The sequence below is a fragment of the Indicator indicator genome, chromosome 19 (assembly GCF_027791375.1).
Source record: "Indicator indicator isolate 239-I01 chromosome 19, UM_Iind_1.1, whole genome shotgun sequence".
NCBI lineage: Eukaryota > Metazoa > Chordata > Aves > Piciformes > Indicatoridae > Indicator > Indicator indicator.
The window spans coordinates 15,355,069-15,379,491 of NC_072028.1; the positions used below are offsets into that span (position 1 = coordinate 15,355,069).

At 37.6% G+C, this 24,423-nt stretch overlaps 1 protein-coding gene across 1 annotated transcript in view; it reads left to right on the forward strand.

Annotated features, from left to right (window-relative positions):
* NKD1 (NKD inhibitor of WNT signaling pathway 1) overlaps positions 1-15,823 on the forward strand; it is a 105,289-nt gene extending 89,466 nt beyond the window's left edge. The window contains exons 7-10 of the mRNA XM_054389837.1: positions 8,090-8,237; positions 9,323-9,407; positions 14,342-14,472; positions 15,249-15,823. Of these exons, the coding sequence (XP_054245812.1) occupies positions 8,090-8,237; positions 9,323-9,407; positions 14,342-14,472; positions 15,249-15,823 (939 nt within the window). The remainder of the gene's footprint in view (positions 1-8,089; positions 8,238-9,322; positions 9,408-14,341; positions 14,473-15,248) is intronic.
* Positions 15,824-24,423: the final 8,600 nt, after the last annotated feature.

Below are 24,423 nucleotides of genomic sequence, written 5' to 3' on the forward strand. Positions count from 1 at the left end.
AAGACTGAGGCAAATCTCTTTTGATGTTTATGAACAACTTGCCAAATGTGGTTGTTCAGGCTTTTTGATGTGTATGTGAGCATTACTGCTAGGCTTTTAAAATTGTCTCTACTCTGATAGTGCTTTAGATAGTCAAATGAAATCTGTGCCACTCATGCAACAGGGTAAGCAGATGAAAAGTTACAGGCCAAGTCCAGAGTTTCTAGTGGGAGGATGATATATAGAGAGATGGCAAGGAAAAAGAGGGGTGGGCTGAGGAAATAGTATTGTATTTGTTAATTTATGGGGAATAGAGACCAGAAAAATAAAATAATTTGCCTGAAGTCTGACAAGAACCTAGAGGAAGATTGAGCCCACATCAGGGCTAAGTCTTCAATTCAGGGTTATCATGACTCTCAAAGAATAGAGGATAAGCACACAAAACTCTGACCCACACACAGGGGGGATCCTTTATGTTCAGGCATAGGATTCCCATTAATGTCAATGGGAGTTCCATGTGCTGAACATAATAAGAATATGCTTTTAAGTATGTATTCAATAATTATTTGTGATTATGTGGTACACCAAAGAGCTTAATTTGACCATAGTTAGAGAATATGTTACAGCCATATTCTGCCTATCCCTGCTACAAGAGCAGACTGTAGCTTAACTGAAACCAAATCTGTGCAGGGATTGAAAATTATGCTACTCTGAGGTCTGGAGGTTGCTACATTCAGTCTTGAACCTGTGCCAAAAAAAATTCTTTTAGCTGAGGGACCAAATAGGTTGGTAACTTTCAGCTCTATACGTGCAACCAAAGATAGAAACATATAATATGCACCATTGCTGAGTTTTCCAGTTATGTTACACACTTCTTTTGCAAGCTGTTCCAGTGCCATTTCTATAATCCATCTTGTTGGTTGTCTTCTGTGGAATCCAGATGCAATTTAAGAGTTATTTGTGCAAGAATGACGAATGATAGCAGCTCATAGATATTCTTGGCCACAAGAAGGAATTTCAGTCTCTTCATGTGACACAGAATTTCTTGTTCTACTAGCCCCAAGAGACTAGCAGTCAACACAGTGAGCCTGATACTGTCCTTTGTTAAGCATTTCTCCTGATCCAGCAAAGGACTTAAGTGCGGACCGTTAAACACCGTGAATTGTTTCAGTTTAAATGAATGGGACACATCCTTTGAGTTAAAAGTATGTGAAGCTGTAACAGTGTGAGAGCTGAAATCCTCCTCCCACACCGACAATAACCAGGCTAGCTCAGTCTGGAAGCAAATTAAAGCTGTATTTACAAGCAAAATGACAATCTATGATGAAATGCAATGAATATGTACAAATACACATTATTCACAACATTTACAAATATGTACAATCAACAGAAAAACACAACAAATCACCCTGGCTTCCCCTTCCCCTGGAGGGGCTGTGCTTCTTCCCCAAGGGGCCTTTCCCCATGGGGCCTCCCCCCCTCCAGCCAGAAGGACTCTCCCCAGACCCCCCTGGCAGAAGGCAGGGAGTCAAGAAGCAGAGAGGCTGTTAGACTTAGCTTGTCAAGGTCAGTGTGTTCTCTTCAACCAGAAAAGAAGAAACAGGCAGACAGAAGCAGAGCAAGCTGAGACTGCCCAACTCCCTAACCTTGTTTTGAGTAGAGATTCTTAAACATTTCTAGCTCTCCAATGGAAGTGTTTAGAATAATCATTATTTTGCTTTCTTACACCCAATAGTGACCTATTTACGTTCTTTCACTTTCTCTGCTTGAACTTTGTGATAAAAAGACAGTCTTAAAACCATCACAGAAACACATTGCTGGATCAGGGACAGAATGGACAGCCTGAGGAAGAGGCTTGATCTGTACCGGTGCCGTTTAGTGAGCTGATGAAAATGCTTTCAGAACCAGTCAGCTTTTCAAAACAAAGGTCTAGTGTTCTGGTGAGAAAAGCTTAGTGTGGACCTTCTCTCCTTCTTTGAACATTGCAGTTCAATGTCTCCTGGATTTATGTCTGGATTTAACAGAAAGATTACATTTCTTAAGTCAGATTTCTATCTGCAGACCTTGAGGTGCTTTACAAAAAGAAGTCAGGTTTATCATTCTTGGTTTTTGAGTTGGAAAAGTGAGACACTGAAAAAGGAAGTGGCTTGCCCACCCACATCCATTTCATTTCATTCCATTCCATTCAAAGTCATTGTGTTTAAAACATTCAACTTCATGTCCAGAGAGTTTCCAAAGAAATATATGGTGTTAAATTAAGTTTATAGGAGACATGTAGGTGGGGTGCAATTTTACAATTGCCTAAATGTTTTTTTTTTTCATTAAAATGTTTGAAAATGGTAAATAAGATATGGATTTAGTTACTGAATAAAATTTCCCTTGGGTTTTACACCATGGCAGATCACTGCAAGAACATTCAAATTCCATCATAGTGAAATTTCTTCTGGATCCTAACAACATCTTCAGAACTTAATACTGCTTTGATTTCCTCCTAGAGTCTGTATGACTTATTCCATAGTCCTTATGATTACAAACTTAGATCTAGTCATGCATCTTGAAGAGATATGCTCATTATGAAAGCATAATTGTTGGGATGGCAAATTATAAAATTAGCATTACTGTATGTCATTAAAGTGCTGCTTTTCCTGTCTTAGAAGATGACCTTTTTTCAGTCCTCTTTGGTGTAGTGGGAGATAACTTTTACTGCTCTAATGTATATTACAAAACTTTACTAATGTTTCCCTTCATTCCATAAACTGTAAGAGGACAATTCATTATGTACTGAAGGCCTTTTAAGAACTGACAGCTGCACTGTAATTATCTTCACACAGATATTTGTAATAGGACTTAAAACTTGGATAATTGAACTGTGTTTTTATTGTGAATTGAATTGTGTTTCGATCCATGAGGTTTTATATTGAGCTCTCTGAATGTGATTATACTTCCTAAACACTAGCTTGTTGGTGGTGGTGGCAATCAGTTCTTCTGTGGAAAACTGAGTTTCTTTGGTGAGTGGCTGCGCAGAAATAGGCACACAAGAAAGTTGCTTGTCAGGAATGAAAAAGGGAATTTCTTCTAGAGTAGTTGTTGAGGACACAGCAAGTGAGGTTCCTTTCAGGTTCCATATAAGAATGATTCAAAACTGTGCATGATTAAACAAAACTGATGCTGGAATAAAAACATCCTTCTGTATGTAAAAATCAGACTACGAAGTACAAGTGAGACATTTGTACTTTTATTTTTCTGAGGGAAAGGTAATGAACTGATATTGATGTTTCTCTTCATGCATTTTTAATGATAAAAGTGCTTTTTATATCTTACATTAAATACCCAATTTTTCCTCTTATGTTTCCTTTTTTCTTTCTTTCCCCCTCTTTCCCTTTTTATCTATTTTTGCTCATATCCTCTGTAATGAGTGAAAAGATTTGAGGTTATTTCTACGTTCAGAACTCAGCACCAAATCTTTGACTTGGGGAAGGAGATTGGGTTTTGGGGGCCTGCCATTTATGAGCCTGACCCTCATTTTGAAATTGTTTCAACGTATGATATAGAAAGAGCAGTGGAACCAACGGATAAAGAGGTAGCACCTGTCTGTATCATAGAGGCCATCATTTCAGTCGTTAGATGTGGTGGATTTATTTCAGAGAGACATATTAAGAGAAAATATGACATTCTCTCTTGGCTTTGAGGGGAACCAAAGACATCTCTCCCAGACAAGTTACAAAGAATCAGTGTTTTCTTTCAGTGTTCTTAAACTCATTGGGTGTTTTGGGGGGTTTTGAGGGTTTGGGATGGTTGGGGATTTTTGTGTGCAAATATTTAATTCTTTTAAATTAATTGCTCTGGAAAATCCTCTTAATTTCTTTCACAGAAGCTCTAGTTTGGTAACTAGTCCTACGATGATAAGCTATGCTAATACTGGAAAAATAGGATCGTCTCTGTACTACTAATGGTCCTTAGAAGTAAAATATTAATACCCGAAATAAGGACTTTCTCAATCACATGGGTTCTGTAAGGAATGAAGAATACTTCAATGTAATTTACTCTTGTTCTTTTTTTGCAGACATATTAGTTTCTCTGAATGTTCTAAATTCCTGCTAATCTCTTACGTAAGATCTGTAAAGTATTCTGTGGGCGTGTGTGAGTGTAACATACATAAGTGACCTTAATTGATCACTTTTTAATATTCCTAATGCCCATATTTCTGGCAGTCTATTAGGGTTGCTCTTTTTAATATACTTCATTGTATTAACTGCTTGACAAATTAGGATGTGAAAAACATACAGATTAACACTCTTAAATCCTCCAGCCCTGGAAACCCAACTGTAGTATTCAATAAGCAAGACACAAATAAATATGGGTATGGCATGTGCTGACTACCCAGCAAGCATTTGTTTTCCTCTTCAAGGAAAAAGATCATAGTTTCAGTTTTCTGACTCTGAATTAAACTAGCTATATCATCAGAAATTCTGTAAACTAGAAACTCTTCAGAAGGTAGATTCATGAGCCTGCTTCCTTCTAAATGTAATCCATTGCTGAAAAGGAGATACATATAAAGGAGTTTTGTCTGTTTGATTGATTTCTCTTATACCCATTTAACATACTGGTTTAAAAATCCACAATAATTTTTAACTAGAATTAATTTTTAAGCACATTTCAGTAAAAAAAAATAACCAAACCAACAAACAAACACACATGCAAAAAAAAAAACCAAGCAAGTGATATTTTTTGGGAAAAATGGGAAACACTGAAAAATCTATACTTACTTATTTTTTATGTGAAAAAGGAAAATTCTTGAGAAGTATGGGATGCAACTTTTTGTGCAGGAATTGCCAAGCATTCTTAGGCAAAGCAGTTGCAAAATCATGTAACTAGTGAAAATCAGAATTCATTGTGCACAAAAGTTAGATTCTTTGGTAGATGGTCTCTAAGAAATGCTGGTTGGTGTACTGGGAGTGAGGAAAATTTAACTTTTATTCTTGATCTTTGATGCTACATTTCTTGAGGACAGTGAATGCACAAGCTGATGTGTAGAAGGTAAAGCTGTCCCGATGGTTTTAGGCAGTTCTTTAATTTAAATACAGATAATGTTCAGTGGGACAGCTTTCAAGGGGAACAGTAATTGCCTTAGTCTCCTGGCAGTTGACTGCAAGATGAAAATTCTTTTAGGGTCAATATAGACATAACTATAAAATACACGTTTTATAAGATATATTTTAATAGTCTAGTGCTGCTGGTTTGGCAAGAAGCCATTACCATAGTAGCTGCCAAAAAAAAAAAAAAAAAAGCTGTGAAAAGGTAGATTTAGTCACAGTTCAAAACTCTTTGACAAAGGTCATTCCTACCAGTTCAATGCCTCAAGACTTTGTATGTCATAATTGTGAAACTTCACCACTGGAAAGCAGTAGCAGGTTCAAGCTGTCTTGTAGATTGTACTTACTCAGCCAGGACCTTGGTAGATGACACAGTAGTGAATGACCCAAGACTTGTTTGACCGAATTAGAACTGTCAGTTTCCTAGAATTCCCAACCCCAGATTAGGACCACAAGAAAGTGAATCCTATAATAAAATTGTTGTTGTCTGTATTTAAAAGATCATCATAAGCATTAAGTGGTTACGTAAGGATATTCCTAACCTCGATCCACCACCACGTTCATTCTGTGCCAGAACACAGAACAGTTCAGACTGTTGTGGAGGGAGCTAGGTGTAAAACATGTAACAAAATGAAAAGGCAGTGGAGTATAAGGCCACAAGGTGACCTGTGCAGCCTTTTAACCTGCTGGGAGCCCAGATATTAATTTGGGTTCATTTGGGGCTGTTTGGCGGAGAGATGTAAATTGCCCTGATGTGTGTGCACATATTTCTGAATTGCCGAGTATGTGTCACACAAATGTTGCCTTCCCTGACAGTGTCTGGGGGCACTTTTTAAACTTCTGAGTCAAGCACTTATTTGAGAAAGACAGTCATGGAAACAAGGGGCAGATGGTATGCCAGTTAGCAGGTTGGACCTCATCACTGGAAAAAAAATATACAAGGACAGTGGAAATAAAGACTCTTTGTCTTTGCTTGTTGAGGTTAAAATGGACTGGATGATTAGCTTGTACAAACATCTGGTTTAGTTGAAAAAAGGAAGGACAGCTTATCATGAATGAAAGTGTTGATAACAAACTCTTGATAGTGGCCTTGTATGGAAAAATGCCATCCGTGTTGGCTAACCAGCACTTGTTAAGGAATGTATGGAAATGGCACCATTCACTACAGCACCGAGTGTGTGAAGCTCTGTTAAGAATAAATACAGTGCTTAAGAATTCTGCTGAAGGGGAAGGTTTGAAGGTATAGGATTATAGCATAATGCTCCTAGAACATAATTTATGAGGGTGTGTGAAACAAGAGATATGTTTTTTCTCTGTGTTCTCTTTTGGCTGAATTTTTCTCATAGATGACATAAAATTCAGTCCTTCAAGTTGGCTGTCTGATGTGGTTGTGTCTATTTAGACGTCTGGCTAAGTTTCGGATCAGGGTGGAAGTGTGAGAAGTGAGTTGTGCTAAAGAGCTATGAGGTGTTCACCAGATTGTTACTGAGCAGTCTTTCCCTCATTCAAGCTTCAGACAGTGCTGCTTGTCAAAATGATGGAGAGGAGCTATTGACGTGGTAGTAATAGTTCATATGTCAGTGGGGAAATTTCTGCTCTCTTTTTATGAGTATGTTCTCTTGAAATCAAAAGTTTGCAGAAATTCCATTGACTGCAGAAAAGTTAGAGAGGCTACATGTTAAGACAAAGTCTGGACCCTATAGGATTTAGATTTTTCATTCTGCCTTTTGAGCTAGAAAACCACCTAGTATAAAATCATTTGTCCTGGCCGTAGGTCAGTATTTTACTAAATTCTGTATGAGTAGAAATTACTATTTCTGTGTCACCTTTAAAGCTGGTTAGATAATGAGGACTTTCTGGTATATTGGTACTAAAGTGCTGGGACCAGTTTGAGCATAGTAAACTTTGAACTGCTATTGTTACAGACATGACCTCCATGCAAAAGAAAAATTGTAGATGTTTTGAGTTTTTGTAGACCTGACTCTCAATCCTCAGAACCAGTTATACTTAACAAAAGATGATTTAGATACTTCCTTTGTGGTCATAGAGATCTGGAAAAAGCTTAGATACTAGGATAGATCAAGGAATAGGAAGACCAAAATGGAGAAATTCTCAGATATATATTGAATGTGGTCTTTATAGCCTATAATGATCAGTATGTTTTGGCTTTAGGTTGGTTCTCAAGATCAATGTAGGCAAAAACCCTTTGAGGAAATGCAGTGAGCCAAGAGATCTTTTTATCCTGGCGGTTTAAGACAGTGCCCTATTTGAGTCTGGCTGATTAACTGGAGAAGCCTTTGAGCATCACCAGCTATTCAACAGTGTCTCATCTGTTTGAAACAACTGGTTTATTAAAATTGGATAGTGTTCTTTCTGATTTAGTCAGACACATAAGCGTTTGTTCATGTCCCATTGCCTTCAAAGAGATGTCTGAAGACTGTCCTGCAATAACTAGATTTGCTGCTCAAAAATCTAACTGGCTTGAAAAATAAGCTAGACACCAAGACACATATGGTAAAGTGACATTGAGACATCATGCATTTCTAAACCTGAAGTTTACAGTTCTACCACTTCTCTTATGGGTTTTCCTCTATGTAGTCAACCATTTAGCTATCTGAAGAAAAAGACCCCCAAGAAGTAATAAGTCTGCCATGTCCAAGATTTTATTCAATTGTGGTATTTGTGTTGGTATTGAAAACTCAATTTTTAGTATGGTATGAATAGTTATCTCTGGGTTCTGTTGAAAACAGGAGAAAAGGAAAGGCAGAACACAATTTTGCTGCTTCACACTTCGGGAAACTGGAATACCTTGTGCTGTTTTTATTGTTTTGATCTGGTTTGCCCCACTTCATAAATATCGTGCCATTTGATAAAGATTCTAAGGTTCTGGATGAGTTGAGCTCTTTTAAATTCTGTGATTTCTGAAGATATTTCCATATTTAATAGTCCTAAGTCCAAAAGAGTTTCATAACATTTTCACAATAGTTTTGCCTTTTTGTGTTTCAATCCAACTATAGGATATTACCAGCTTGCTGCATACCATCTATGAGGTAGTTGATGCATCAGTAAACCATTCTCCTAGTTCCAGCAAAACTCTGCGAGTGAAACTTACTGTGGCACCAGATGGCAGTCAGAAGAAAAAAAGTATCTTGTTAAATCATACTGGTAAGGATTGGGAAAAAAAATCTAAAAACTTCAAGAATCCCTTATAATTCCATTTTTAATTTTGCTAATACAGATAAATGTATACTTAAAGGCAAATAATTATGAGGGTGTTTTAAACCCCATGAATCTGCTGTATGATCTTGGCTGCAAAATTGCTTACCCTCCTTTCAGTGTCTCCTAATTAGGGTTCCCTGTCTTCATTGATTGTTTCTTTTTGGAAGCATCAATAACCCATCTGTTGTGTTGTCTTTCTGTACTGCAGGGCAGATTTAAGGCCTTCTCAACTTGTGCCACTCTAACTCTTCTGATATTACAGTACTTAGTTTGCATGGACACATTTGTAGTGGTATAAAACATTTTTTACCAGTGCACAGCTATCACTGCTGCTGGGTAAGAATAAACAGTTAAACATGAGTAACCTTTATAAATCTATGCATAAATATTGCACATTTTTCTGTACTGACAGAGCCTACCATTATAAAATGGCTTATAATTTGACAGCTTATTCACTTTATAGTCACTAATAATAATTGTATCAGTATAATTATTTCAGTACTACTAAATGAAAGAACTTTAAAAGTATTTAAACCAATACTTCAGTAAAAATGTGGGAACCTTATCCAAAAGGAGATCCTTGTTACCTTGGTTTTAATATCTATATATCTATATGTATGTGTGTATATGTGTATGTATATGTGTGTGTGTGTGTGTATATATATTTCCACTTGAAGTGCAGCATAAGCATATTTGCACTGCTGGGGAGCTATATGATGCATTAGTACAGCATTGAGCTCCAAATGACCAAGCCCTCCTGAGGGACAAGCATGTCAGTATGAATGTGATTCCATTTAACCTGCCACATGGCTTGCAGCTTGCAGCCTAGCCCTGACTAATGTCCTACAGTCAAGGTTATGTCTGACTAAAATATGTCATGTGGACGAAAGCATTTTTAAGAAGGCTACATGAAATGAAACTTTACATCTTGATCTCCTGACAAGAAGAAATACATTTGCAATGTAGTATGTCAGTTATGCTGATCAGCAAGGACAGTAATGTGAGAATGATGTACTTTCTCTTGTTGGCAGATTTGCAGAGTGCCAGACATAGAGCTGAAAGCAAAGCTAATGAAGAAGTAAGAAGCTCTGAGAAGAAACAGCGGGCTTCTCTCAGGTAAGGGGGAAGAACACTGGCTCCTAACAGGCGTTGCATACCTCTGAGGAAACACAGACTTTTTACTTGCTTTCTTTTTAAAAATTATGTTAAAATAGAGGAATTACAGGTCTTTTCACTATGAAACTGTCAGTAGGTTCCTTGGGTGGTCATTTTGTATAATAAACTGGAAACAAACCAAAACCAGCAAAATCTATAGCACCCATTACTCAATTTTTCTTATTCTGTTGACCCTTTGGAGGACATGCAGTGTCTTTGTAGATATCATCTGCAAATACTGTGCCTGCTACTGGAGTTTTTAGCCCAGCCTTTTGGCTACAAGTATCCTAAAACCTCATCTTCATAGAGGCCAGTTCCTTTCTCTGTCCTCCTCCCATCTTTTTCATTGGTCAGGTCAGCTCACAGCATTATTAAATCAATCTTCTTTACTTCTCCCTGCCATCTATCCTCCTAAAGGAAGCAACTTTGAGCTAGCACCAGGTGTACAGTGCCTAGCAGAAGGAGGAAAGAAGGGAGCAGCAGACAGTAACCTTTACAGCAAATGGTCTACACACGCTTTGTCCCACGGAGTGAGTGACAAGAGCTTCCAGTATGCTAGCTGCTCCGTGCTCCGTTCTGCTGACATGGTTCTAGTTTATAGCAGCTGTGGGATAACTCAGCCCCACTTACAAAGTGCATTTGTACATTTGGTAGGAGAAGCAAATTCATTTCTTTCTTGCCTCACGGTGACTTAGCAGAATAGGCATCTCTGCTGACTCCCTGTCTGCAAGAAACCGTGCCTCCCTGATACCACATCAGCTTTAGGTCAACTTCTTTACAGGTTTAGTCATGAGGTAGCTCACATGTAGGAATTACCCTGGTTGCTTAGAACCTTTATATTTAATGTAATTTTGCAGGAAAATTGGGATAATTTATTTTAATTTTTTTCAGAAGTTTCAGAATACATTTTACCACTGGAAAAAAATATCTGTCTGTTGGAATCCAGCCTGTGTGACTCAGAGTGCATCCATTTCCAAAAAAGCAAAAGCACAGTGGTTTCTTTAATGAAGAGCTGCATGTATACTTACAGTGAGCTACATAGGAGATAACAAAAAAATTTTGAGTTCTTCCCTAACAGAATGTACATTATTTTGGATGCTAGTCCAGAACAGACCTTTTTTCTCTGAAAATATGTAAGCATGTGTATCTGTCTAGTTATCATGAGTTCTACCTACTCGACAGATATTACCTGCACTGAATGTCAGAGTATGTGATAAGCACTTACAGTGTTTTGGGTTTTTAAATACTAAATTTTTTTTCCAGATAAGAATAATGTTAATCTCTCAGTCCATGTAGGTGTGCTAGTCCTTTTCTGAATTTGATATTTTAATGGGTAGGAAAATAGATCAAAAGCAGGTAATTTTGATGCATTTTAATCAGTAGCTCCAAACAGGTCAGCTTGATTTATAGGTTTCATCTCTTCTAGGATTTTATGTTTTGTGCTAAGGTAGAGGAAAATGTTTGCTGAAATGCTACAGTAATGACATCGAATCACCAGTTGCATTTGTTTCTTCAGCTGCAAATTAAAAACAAAATAAAAGTCCACTTTTGTCTTTCCCTGGATTTAGGCATATTTGTCCAAATACATGATAAATTTATCAAAAGAAGGAACACTCAGTCTTATTAGAAGTGACAACAAAACTGTGCCTCCCTTTTTTGGACAGAGAAAAAATGCTAGTGAGTTATCCCAGTGAGTAAATCCAAGCACAATCACATTTCAGATTAAAAAGAAGACTAAAACAATTTCTAATATTCTGTTAGCAACTTTGTAAAAATTCTTCTGTGAACTAAAGAACACTCTGGTTTTGCTTGCTGGCCTAGATGTGGTGTTCAGATTCCCTCTGCCCACTAGCAAAGGTTTGTCCTGTGAGAATTTAATGCACTGGTTTTGTCTGATACTCTACTGCAAAAATCCCCTTTTAGTTTGAAGTCACCCTCCCATCCACCTTTTCTCTGCAAATGTACTGGTTTTGTGAACAGCAGCCGTTTCGTCTTAAATCCACAGCCACAAAGGCATCAAATGTTACAGTACAATCTTGGCTCTGTTGTATTTGTCCTTCTCATCCCTTTGGTTAGAGGCTTCCTAGACAGAACATATCTGTATCTTTGGCTGAGCAGATCAGCATCAGACAACTGTTAGTATCTGACAGCTTTTATTGCATCTCATTAAACATAGACAGGACAAAGATTGTCCTGTTTACACTGTGTGTGTGTTGCAGGGATGCTTTTGCATCCTGACCAAATGCTAACCCTCAGGAAAGCTCTCTAAGGCTCATATCAGAATCTCATGATATTAATGCAGAAGCAATGAAAGCAGCAATGAGGACTCCTGAGAAGTGCACATATTTCACAAATTCAATCACTTAGGAATTCTAGGCAAGATGTGATGAATATTCAAGATAAAATGGATAGAAGTGTTTTTATCCTGAAGGTTGGTGATGGATGAGTTAGATTTTTCATCTGCTCAAAGCTACAGGCAGGAGTTCTCACCCGTAGAGCTGAGGCAAGTATCAAGATCAAGTAGCTAGATTCACAGCTAGTTTGCCTGGCAAAACTAGTAGTGTAGTACAAAATGGATGGTGGAAGAGAACTGGGAGACAACTTTGTGGACTGGATATCTTCACACCATTCTAATTTTATATGTCTTTATTGTGACAGGGAAAATATGATGCATGCCAGCCTCTAAAACATTTTCCTTATACCCAGACACACATTCTCACTCCTCATTCTTTCCTGCTTAACTGATCTCTCCCTGACTGGCTTAAACTCTATTACATGGAGCATAGCTTTCAGGAAATGCCCCTTTATTTTTATGCCCTGTGCTCTGTCGCTGCTCTGTGTATATAGCTGTGTGCTTATTACCACTGGATGACACTCCAGCGTGGGAATTTTAGAAAGGACTTTCATACACTCCACAAATACTTAAGCAGATGCCTTTTTTAATTAAAAATCAAACCAAATAATAATAAAAAAAAAAAACAGTTACCACACTGAGTTTTTTTTTTACAGCTGTGCTTGATGCATGGTTGGTACACGCTCGTGTCTTCCCATGTGTATGTAGGGCAGCATTGTGGGGCTGGATGCCAGACACTCCAGTTCTCAGAAGTATTTAAGGTTCTCTTTGACAGTGGAACTCATCTCTCATCAGTATATAATTGCTTCACTGTGTATATTTGCGTGAATATGGCTTGAATGTCATCTTGCGTGTAAGAAAGCTATTAGAACGCAGGGCTGTAGCAATACTGGTGTAGTTCATCTGCACCCTCTTGATGAGAGATGGAATTTACTACAGTAACAAAGAAACAGGTTCCCCATTAACTTGTTTTTTCAACAGACAGTGCTGTATACAGTGTTGCTTAATTGTGTTGGATCAAACCAAATAATGTTTTGTTTCTGTGTTAACTGAGCATTGTCTTCAGGGCTTGGGCAAGTTCCAATGGTTTCCATGGGCAATTCATGCCAGGCAAGTTCAGTTAGCCAGGTTCTAACCCCAGAGATCTTTTATGTTGACCTGCTAAAGTGTAACAACCTGGAAAAATGTGTCTGAGGCAGAAAAGGTACTAAGTTGGCTGTGTGTCCAAAAAACTAAAGAATATCCGGACATTCCTTCTTACTTGAGGGTACCCCATGTCACTTCTGGAGTTCAAAGCTGACTGAGAGTCTTTAAAGCTTGCCTGCTTTCCAAGCACACTCTTCTCTGTTCAGGAGACTCTACCTCAATCAAAGCAGAGCAAAAATGATCTTCCAGGTAGGTCAAGTCTTGCGACTTTTATAAAAGAAGCTGTAGATGTGTCTGACAAAGACATAGAGGACTCAGTTCTGCAATGTCCCTGAACAGTAATATGGTAGACCAGGAAAGCAGTTTGTGCCAAAGCTCAGTGGGATCAGCAGCCTCTGGGAACCTGGAAATTCGTTGATAGACTAAAAGCAGAACACTGAGCACCGTACAGTACAGAACCCATATTTAGCAACTGCTATAGTATGCAAGGCCAAATTCTGGCCTTAAGTTCACATCAGTGCAATTACACAGTTGAATAGCAAAGTCTGTCTTGTGGCCTTTGAGACTGAACTATCTGAACGACACAGACAGTGACTTAATCAAGAGTTTTCTGCTTATCTTGTTTGTTACATTGAAAATACTGTTTATGTCTGCAGACATCCATTTAAATTGCTGAATTAAATTGTTTGGCACTATGGGCTACAATACTATAAACGTCTGCCTGATTTTTTTTTTTGCCTCATAAATGAATGGCATCTCAGATATTCATTCTCAGGAAATAGTTCTGCTATAAATAAAATTGCAAAGCTGAGCAGGAAAAAAAGAGTAGAGATTCTGAAGCCACCGGCTGATATGACCTTGCTAATTGTATTTTGGAAAGCTGCAGTTATCTCTGGGTATCCTACCAATACATTCTCTTCTCAGGCTTTCTCTGGTTACTACACCTGTGCTCTTGCCTGTCTTTGTGAGGCAGATATGCATGAATGTTTATCTGACATAAAGCTTACCCCAGCACTTCCTGACAGGGGTGGGAACAGTCATGAATCAAACAGCAGGTTTTCTTTGGCATGTACAAACTAAAGAATTAGTTGAATGGTTTGGCCCTAAGACAGAATGTAGTAAACCCTAGGAGAATTTTTATTTGTTTTTGCATGTGTGATGCAATTTGAAAGCCTCCTCTGCTTTGCAACATCAGGGTTGATTTACATGAGGGGAAAGAACAGTCAGTTCAGGCCTATTGCCTTAGCAAATCCGGTCATCCAAAATTTGAAGTGTTTGTTGTTTATTTGTGAGCAACTCCTGTCACTTCAAAGGGGCCACTAGTTGTTGGTTTGCAGATGGTGATAACAACTTTGAAGAACTTCTGCTGAGTTGTAATTTTGTTTCTTGCTGACAGATATCACCAAAGTGAAAACAATCCAGAACAAAGTGGGTGCTATCGTCACTGTGTTGATGAGAACATTGAAAGGAGAAACCACTATTTGGATCTTGCAGGAATAGAAAATTACACATCGAAGTTTGGTCCAGGTATCTGGTAATTTATGTTGCAACCTTTTTGTCTGTTCACTTTTCAGTTGCATGTTCCACATCAGGGGAAGTGAATTGTGAATCTGTGTGATTTGTCTGTAATGACTTTCTAGAAGGAATAGGACTGTGTGAGTACTGCAAGATATTTACTGGTGGAGGTAGTATCACAATGGAGTAGCTAATGTGATGCAAGTGCTGCTTTGAAGTACTTGTTTGTGTAGCTAAACTTAGAGGTGAGCCCAGGAGAACAATCTTTACATCTAAATTAAGTTTAGTCTGTGGGTGAGCCAAGGACTTATTTTTGGATGTTGGAGCTCATTCCCAAAATGATACGAGCACATATTTTATACTCACTACTGATCCAAAAATAGGAGAATGTGGGTTCATACCTGGAATTTTGGCTTCTGTGCCCAAATTAAAGGGATTTAGATTTCCTCCCTTTGCCTGTCCTCTGCCAAGATTTTACTCTTCCGCTCAGTTATTTTGGTGAATTTCAGATAGACCATGACAAAAAGAAGGTAATGTAAAGACTATTATATGCATGCATGCCGTCACACACACGCACACATTCGCTGGTACATATATATGTACGTATGTTTGTGTGTGCGTGTTATTTAGTAGTCAGAATTATTAAATGTAATTAAACTAGACAGCTGTAATGGCATTTGCTTCCTTAGGAACAGTTCACTCTGCTGATAATGCTATCCCTGCCAACTGCATGGTACTAATTAAAACTTTGAAATACTAGATGACTAACTCAGGTTGTTATTTCCTAGGATCTCCTCCAGCAGCTCAAAAACATGACCCACCAAGCCGAGTTGTGAATCAGACTAGATCTCGTTCTCATGAACCTGAAACCTTCCATGCTCACCATAGGAAGTCTCAAGTGGTGGATCCAAGCCACATCAATCTGGCTGAAAGTTCATATGCCAAGATAGCAGAAATCCAACAGAGGCTCCGGAACCAGGACTCAAACAAGCACTTTGTGAGGTCTCCCAAGGCCCAGGGCAAAAACATAGCCCCTGTGCATCCTGGAAGGGCTGTTAGAAATAAACCTTTTCAAGGGGCGCCCATGCCAATGCCTTCCCCAACTTCACGGGTGGGCCAGAATCTTCCTTATCTCCCCTTGCAATCTCAACAGGTTCACAAGAAGCATAAGCAGCGGGCAAAGGAGAATCACCAAATGTGCAAAACTTTCCAGTCTCCAGGGACAGTTGTGGAAAAGGAACATGTGAGAGACCTGCCTACAGTCATTTTATATGAAGGCCAAGTCGGACAAATGATACAAAGACACGAACACCACCACCACCATGAGCACCACCACCACTACCATCACTTCTACCAGACATAGAAGAGATCCCGCCAACATCCTCCAAAAATCATCACATATGAAGGAAATACTTTCTTGTGATAACAGAACTAAGGCATTACTATGATTAATATTATTGTTACTCCATTAATATTCACCTAGCATATATTTTAGAGGTTATATGGAACTCTTGAAACTTACCCTATTTATATGTTGTGGAACTACATAGCTTACTTAAACACCTTGTGGATTGATTTTTTTTTTTTTTAAGTGGCTTGTAAAACAGCAAACAGCCATAGCTTTCTGAGCTATGACTTAATGCACTTCTTTACAAGTACTACTTCCATTGTAGTAGGAAAGATACTTCAAACACTATTGCAGACATCTAGCTTACCGCTCTGCTGTATGTCGGCTGATCGCACACAAGCCTGTTTTCAGGGGAGCAATGTTCGAAGGGTTGGACTCCAGAGATACTCAGAATAATGGGAAATACAAACAGCTGCTACCTCTAGTATTATTCAGATTTTATTTTCTTTTTATTGATTGTAATGTGCTAAGGGGGGGAGGGGAGGGGTTAATTGACTGCATTCACGTAGCCTGTTTGTGCTCGCATCCTTTCAAAACCATTATCTTCATAATTACAAGGAAATATGAGCTATACTTGTCAACAGAGCTACACTTGTATGACTTACACATTATTTTCTTGGAGATTCTTCACCAACACAATTACAGTCTGTTACATACTGGGTAATTGTTAAATATACTTTTACTTTTGGTTTTTCTCTTGCTTTCCATTCTGTTTGGGGTAACCCTTTGAAAAGAGGAGGATGTGAAATGGGGTTTTCTAAGGCATCAATATACTTCAGTGCTTGGGCCCATAAGTGTCATTCATGGGGGTTTGAGAAGGAGAGGGGTTGTTTGGGGGTTTTGTTTTGTTTAAATCCACAGTTCTTTGTTTTGAGAAAGAATTGAGGAAAATATACTTTCTCACTTTAAATGTTGGCAAATATATATAAAATATAAGTATAAATATATATATATATAAATATGCACACTCTCAGGTACATTTTGTTGTGTTTTAAAAATCTGTGGTTTGAATATTAACATTAAAATATTTTTTTCCACAACAGTGACTTTTTAGAATCATATGCCATGGCATTTTCTTAGGTGCCTCCAGTTTAAATTTCCCCAGTAATTACCAATTTATGCTTCTCCCATTTTAAAGACAACTCAGCATGTGAAAAAAAAAATACCATTCACAGTTGTTCTGGCTTTTTCTGTATCAAAGGGCTTCCATTCCATGAAGGAGAATTAGACCATACTCACAAGACCGTACTGGCTGCTGAGAAATTTGAAGGCCAAAAGCAAATTGGAAAAGTGAAAAAAGGGTCTGTACATTAAAATTTTACTTTCTGAGGGTCCCAGATTGGTAATATATTCAGCTGGGGATTGTACAGTTCACCATTTTGCAGGCAGAAAGTGACTGAAAAGCACCCAGCGTTGCTTTTGGAACATTAAAGTTGAGAAATCCTCACATGAAAAACATAATTGTTCTTTAAACATATTTGCTTTTGGTTTTTATTATTTTAAATGTTGTGGTATTTTGTCTATAGTATATATTGTAAAATCTAACTATCCCACATTGTTATAAGCCCTTTATGATTAGGGTATTTTTTTCTGACTAGCATTTTGATCAGTCCAATAAGGGTCATTACCTTGAAGCTGACCAGTGTTAAGGGGATGTTGTCCTTTCCAAGAATATGGAGAGATCAGCTTTTAAAGAGAAGTGCAAAGCCTTACCTTCTTGTGGAATTGGAATAGAATCACTTCTTCATGGTAGTCAGGTCCATCTCTTGTCTACCCGGAACAGCAGTTGTTTAGATTTATTGTCCTCTTCGAAGAATCTGGTTTTTTTGGGGTTTGGGGTTTTTTTTGTTGTTCTGTTTTTGGTTGATTTTTTTTTTTACTGTCAACAGCGTGTTCTTTTAAATCTAAAAAAAAAGTTTTTTAAATGTGTTTGATCTGTGTGACAATGATACTGTTTATTTTTAAAATTCCTAAAGTCCAAAAATATTTATATGCAGAATTTTCTGTATCGCAACTATGAAAAGGCCACAAATTTGATTAGTTACCACTGAGTTGTTCTAGTCTAAGCCTTTTTTGCTGCTTGTGTATCATTCTTTTTCAATGTGTGTATATAATTATGGACTGAAAAAAAAAAGAAAAAAGAAAAAAAAAGGCATTTATATGTCTAGTAGAAGGAATAAGCTTATTTATAATATAGTGTTAACAAAGTCTGATGTATTCAAGTGACTTACGTTATACTGCATGCAAGCACACAAGTGTACATTCCATCTAAGAAGGGATGCCATGCTATTTGGTTTGAATATATAAGTAAAGTTGCTCTCTTTTCAGTAGAGCATATGCCAGAAAGACTGGGAGGTAGGAATTGTTTCTTAGTCAATTTTTTTATTGAAGGTTGTTGATGAAAACCAAAAAAATGTTCTGGAAAATTAGGATGCTTTCTGCCAAGGTATTTCTGAGAATCTGCAGCAAAGGGGCAAAAATGCTCTTTTACCCAAAGGTATTTTTTTTGGTAAAGGTTACAGCACCAGTAAGAAAAATCCCATCTGATTGACAAGTGTGCAGTAGCTGTGCCAAGTAGATGCTGAAATGTAACACAACTGACCTTTGGTTGCAGCCTTGCATCAATTTGGTTTGGTTTATTGTATTTGGAGTTTGAAAAGACAAATTCTGCCTTGCTCAGATTGTGTGAAATACAAATACATTTCAATAACGTGGCATCCCCATACTAAATCTTTACACCAGCCATGTATGAACATACAGTATCTGAATACTGTTTTGCAGTTGTATTATGTGCATTAAGTGTGAATAACATGTAGCACAATTTCTTTTCACAGAACCTTAAATTCCCTTATCTTTTAAAAAGGTTTGGTTTTCAGTATTTTGTATAGTAAATATAGGTGGTTTTGACTAAATGCATTATTTATTTAACAGCAAAAATATGTGCCAAGAGAATCCCCTGTTAATTAAAGTTTTTCTAGTTCAGAAAGTATATTTCCTTCTTCTTCTTGTGGATTTCAGGGGCTTATTGCAATTGCTGTCAGTGCTTGCAGATCCCACTGATGAAAGAGCTTGCATTAACATTTTTGGGAACAGGATCAGGCCATAAGGTATGGACTGGGTATGCTTTGATTTTGTATTTAAGCTATCAGGTTTTGAAGTTAGATTTCTTGTCCCCTACTGTTAGACCTGCGAGTAACTGGTTTTTCAGCTTGTCATTAATTCTGAAAACCGTTTAAAATATCAAATAAAAAATTAAGATGCTCAAAACTGTGGCTGAATAAAAATTTTAAATATTTTCTAATAGACCCAACATTTCATTTCTAAGGAAAAAAAAAATTAAGCTAAGTATATTATTAATATTTAAAAGTAAAACGGAGTGCAATGAAGTAATTTCAAGTGAAAAAATCAGTTTTTTCACTTATGTTTTATGGTTTTGCACAAAGCAATTCGGCAAAACTAAGCCAATCCCTAAATGTACACTATTTGCTGAAAAAAAGTCAACTGAAAAATTTTGCTTACCTCTACCAGCTGCAACTTTTGGGAAGCCAGGTTTTTGAAAAGAAGGATTGATAAGCTCTTCTCAAAACTTCATGACCACCTAATACAAAGTAAACTAAGTTATGGATAGTGAAGTAAAATATCTCTCCCAGTGAAACCTCTGGCAAGATTGTCAGATTTCTACTGGCTCCAGCATACCTATAATTTCATTCCAGGAATGTGGGGTCGAAGTCTTCATAATGTGCAGATAGTGATTGAAGTATTTGTTTTGTATGCTTCTTACTGCTGATGGTTTTGTGGTAACTAATATTAAATGGAAGTTTACTGTAGGAGATCAAGCTGGCAAGTTAATTTTGATTAGCAGTAAATACTGTGTTTTATACTCATGTCATTGGCGGACCTCAAGGCACTTGAAACAACATCTTTGAAACATCGCCACATTATTTAGTCACTGTTAGAAATTAAGACCCAGTTCTGCTCTTGGATGGTGAAGTACAGGTTCTTCTGACATACTGGCAGAACAGCCCCTCAAGGTCCTATGAATTTAATAAGCCACATATATGACCTCTATAACTGCCTTCCTACTCTAGTCATCATGAGCAAAGAACAGCAAAAAATACCTGGAGGAGTACCTTAAAGGGGGGTGGTGGCGGTGTACATATATATGTATGTGTGTATATATGTATCTGTGTGTGTCCTCTGGCAGATGTTAGTGAACAGCACAAGATGGATTCTGATGGAGGTGATCTTTCATAAAGGGATAAGTACTGTGTAAGCTCAACAGTCTACAAGTTGCCACATAAATACACAGATATGATGAATGCTTACTGATCTCCATATGTCATTGTGTACCTCAATTACTGAATGACAGATTTCATTTGTATTGCAATTAAAAGGAAAGTTAGGCCCCTTGGGGCCTAGATTATACTTGAGAAAAATTCATAATGCTAGAATATTTGCAAAAACATTCACCATAATTTTTTGCCTGGAGTACAGACAAGAACGTTCATGTTTGGAAATGTGTCAGCTAATCAAGTCTCACCTTTAATTACCTTGACGCAATTCATCAAGATCTGCAAATGTGTTCTCAAACCTGACTTATTCATGGTTTTGCTGGGAACCAAGTCATACCCAGCATTCTGTTAGTTGTCAGGCTTCTTTTTTTAAAATCTGCGAAGCAGAAACGTGATGGAAAACCCAGGAAATAAAAATTGAACTTACTGTTTTCTAAATATCTTCTTTCTCTTCTTTTCTAATACACTTAGCAGCAAACCCAGCCCCAACTTATCACACAAAAATTTATTTTATTTGTGTATTTTATAGATGTTTCATTGATTTGATTTGAAAGGGGCTGTTTTGAGACGTTTTTTGGCTTGTGAACATTTAAAATGTGCTAAAAACAGGGTAAAATGAACAGATGTAGGAAGCAAATGACTTTATATTGAAATTATTCACTAGACATCGAACTTCATCTTATTTGAGGTTGGGATTATAGTTTTTAAATAATGAGGTTTTCAATTTTGCTTTAGTTTACTTTTATATTTCTATATAATTCTAAGTGATTCAATCCTACTGAGCCAAAATGAGAGAAATCATATGGATGAGGTCTTCTAATTTCTTTGTTCTAAGCAGCATTACTTAAGGACCATTCAGACTGATTGCTGTGAAGGTTAGAGCTGTGATGAAAAGCTGGCAAGGATGGGAAGATTTGAGAAGTGTAGGTGTAGCACAAATGCATGTCAGAGGGGTGAGGGGAAACAAAAGGAAAATATTGTACAGAGAAGATATATTCATACTACTTTTTGAATCTTTTATGGTACATTTATTGCTCATAAACAGCAACAGTATTTCATAGAGTGCTTTTCACTGGGAAAGCTTTAAAGACTTTCTAGAAGAGGTCAATCTCCACTGTGTATTGGAAGGTGTAGTGAAAGCTGTAGATAGTCACTAGGGCTGTGGCAAAATAAGAAATCATGCCCCAGTTTCCTGGGTCTCTGTCCAAGCTGACAGATTTTTTTTTTTTTTCAGAAGTGGAAGTGTTGCTACAGATGTTTTCAATACTCTTTAGAACATGTTTTGAATAGTAGCATCATTTCTTTTTTTGTTTGATTACAAATATACATAAATTGGTCAAATGTTGCCCAAAGCTTTGATATCTGTCCTAATTTTCCTAAAGACTAAGCACTAACTATGCCTGTGAAACCTACTGACAAAGTATAATCTTTATACCACAGGAAATGGCAGAGTGGGCCTATTGGCTGTCTCATCAGCCTAATATTTCAGGGTCTGAGAGTAGGAAGTTCTAGAAATTTTGTGAGAATGTTGAAGACTTAATATTAAGGGGCTTCATAAATTTGCCAATAGGCAAACATTAACAATATCTGGCATACTGGTAATTATGTGCACTGTGCCTTCTTGGTTTTATCAAATCTATGAAGTGGGCTTTGTGTCTGCTTTTGAGTGCCTAGTCCAAATAGACAAAGCAGCCTGTAATTGCTACCAGCTAAGAGATGTACTCTGTTGATGAGCCTGTACTTTGTGGATGGAGATACAGGGTGCAGGTCTTTCTGGTGCTGAGTGCTTATTTTTGCACTTAATCCTTCCCATTCTGTTTTATTCATAAAGTATAGCACGGTGAGGCTTTGTGGATTTTTTAATAAAACACCTAAAAATCTGGGCCAAATTTGTCTTCGGCTTCACAAATGGAAGCCAGAGGAGCCCCATGCATGTCTTGGAATTTGGACCTTCAAATGCAGTTTTGCTATATAAGTCACCATGTTTTCTTGTACTAATTTCAGATATTTGATAAGCTCTTTTTATGGTTTACAAGTTTTAAAAAGACAAATAAAACTTTGTAGATTAAAACGTTGGTTTGGAGGTTGTATTTTGTCTGTTCTCAATGGAGTTGTGTGAGTGGTCTTTTTCTGTAGGCTTTAGCTTAAACCTACAAAGTGACTTTGGAGTGGGTGTTTATAGTTCTTCACATGCTTGTTCACAGGATAAGACTGTTGATGGATGAATAAAGTGCCACTTGAGGTTGTTAACAACCAGGACTGGTAACGCTAGTTCAACTAAGATAAACACTGAAATGTTATGGCAATTAGCCTTAAGGTCTCGCTTGGCCAGTGCTGATTTTAAAAGTCATAGATATGGTTCTTTACAGATACCCATGGCTGGGGGATCTGGAGCTATTTATTCCATCCTTGCTCTGAGTGCTTTATGGACTCCTGTATAGTGTATGCCCAGGGCAGCCTTGCATACTGAAGGTACCGTTAGGAAGAGAAGTATGAAAATTGTAATGTTTCAGTCCAAAGCAATTAACCCTCTCACCCTGCAAGGAGTGTAGAGGAGGAAAAGCTCAATTAAAGAGATTCGGAGTTTCCAGTAAGTGCAAAAGTATGAGGGTAAAAGCATGAAGCAGCACTGTGGGCCTCACATTCCTGTCTCTTTACAACTTTCTCAGGGAATATTTTTTTTACTTTTGATGTCTATAATCACAACTTCTTGCCATTTGAGTATGCCATCTGTTAAGGCCATAGCCTTTAATGGCTCTGTACATGTGACTTCCATGGGTTTCAATAGAAACGTTGTGCAGCTTTACTGGATCAACAGATGTAAACAGAAATACTTCAATTTACATTCACTTAGGGTCAGGGCCCCACGGTACTCTTAGCTTGCACTGTATCATGGAGAAGCTTTTGAAATAGTTTTGCTGGTCTCCTGATGCTAAAATCAATTAATTTAAATACTACAATCTTGAGGGCTTATGAATCTGAAATACAGAGTCATTTCAGCTAGTGGCTATGAATTAAAGGAGTAAGTCTTAGCATTTTCAGGAGACAGGCAAGACTTCCATGCCTTACTCTGCTAAAAACATCATCACTATAATCCCTTTCCTTTAAATTCAGCATTCACAGGATATTATGGCTGCTGATGTTTCTAACAATAGTTAATGAAGTTTATTTTACTTGGAGCCTTTATTCATATAGATATTGCTTTTATTGCCCACAAATGAAAAGGAAATCCACTGAACAGCAGACCTCACCATGAGCATCCTGTGTGCCCTCTTACCCACCTCCCCAAGGATGTGCAGGACAGAGTCCCTCCAAAGAAATGGCCTGTTTCCAGGAACACAAGAGGTACATTCACTATGTCTGTAACCCTGACAGAAAAATCAGAGGAGCCAAAATGGTTCTGAGGCAAGTAACCATTCTTTTTGCTCAAGAGGGGCATCAACATCTGCTGCATAATCCCTCCCCTCAGTGCTAGTGTGCTAGGCTTGTGTAGATGCTCTGGGACATGGAACAAGTAGTTGCTCATACTCAGCAAGGTCTTAGATTCCAAAATGCTTTTCCATCCCTTCAGTCAGTGATAGGATACATTTGGAAAGATGTCACTGTGAAAAGAACTTGAACAAGACAATTTTTTGCTGTTGACTCTCTGCTTGTGCCCTTTCATGGGTTTAAAATCCACTTATCTGAAAGCGTGCAGTTACATTTCTCATCATTTAAATGCATCTTCTTGATCTGAAGAAATAAAAGCAATTTAAAAAATTAGAGATTTTGTTTTCATATGTGCTGCCAAGTCTGATACTGCAAAGTAACTGCTGAATTGGCACAAGCAGTCTGAGAGAGGCAGCAGATTTAGGAAGAGAGAAGATAAACCTTATTATGTTTCTTTGCCAAAGGAGAAAAGAAACGATATTGACTTAAATGTGGGAAATTTAAAAGGGGCCATATGTTCTCACTTTGTGCTTTGTTTCTAATAGATAGACAGAAATCTTTGAAGTGTGGATTGGCACAGTAGGGTGCATGCTTCTGTAGAGAAAAGATGCTAAATGGGGAGGATGTGAGGGGGCACATGAAACTCTATTAGCCATGCAACAGCAAAGAGAGAAAGGCAAATCCAATGATAATGTACATCTGTTTCAGGGAATTTATAAGCTTTGAACATTTTTTATGTGCAGATAAGTGGATCCTTTTCTTACCATAACTTAGAACTTCAAAGCAGATTGTGTGGATAATGCAAATTGCTGAAATATGAGATTTTCCTACAAA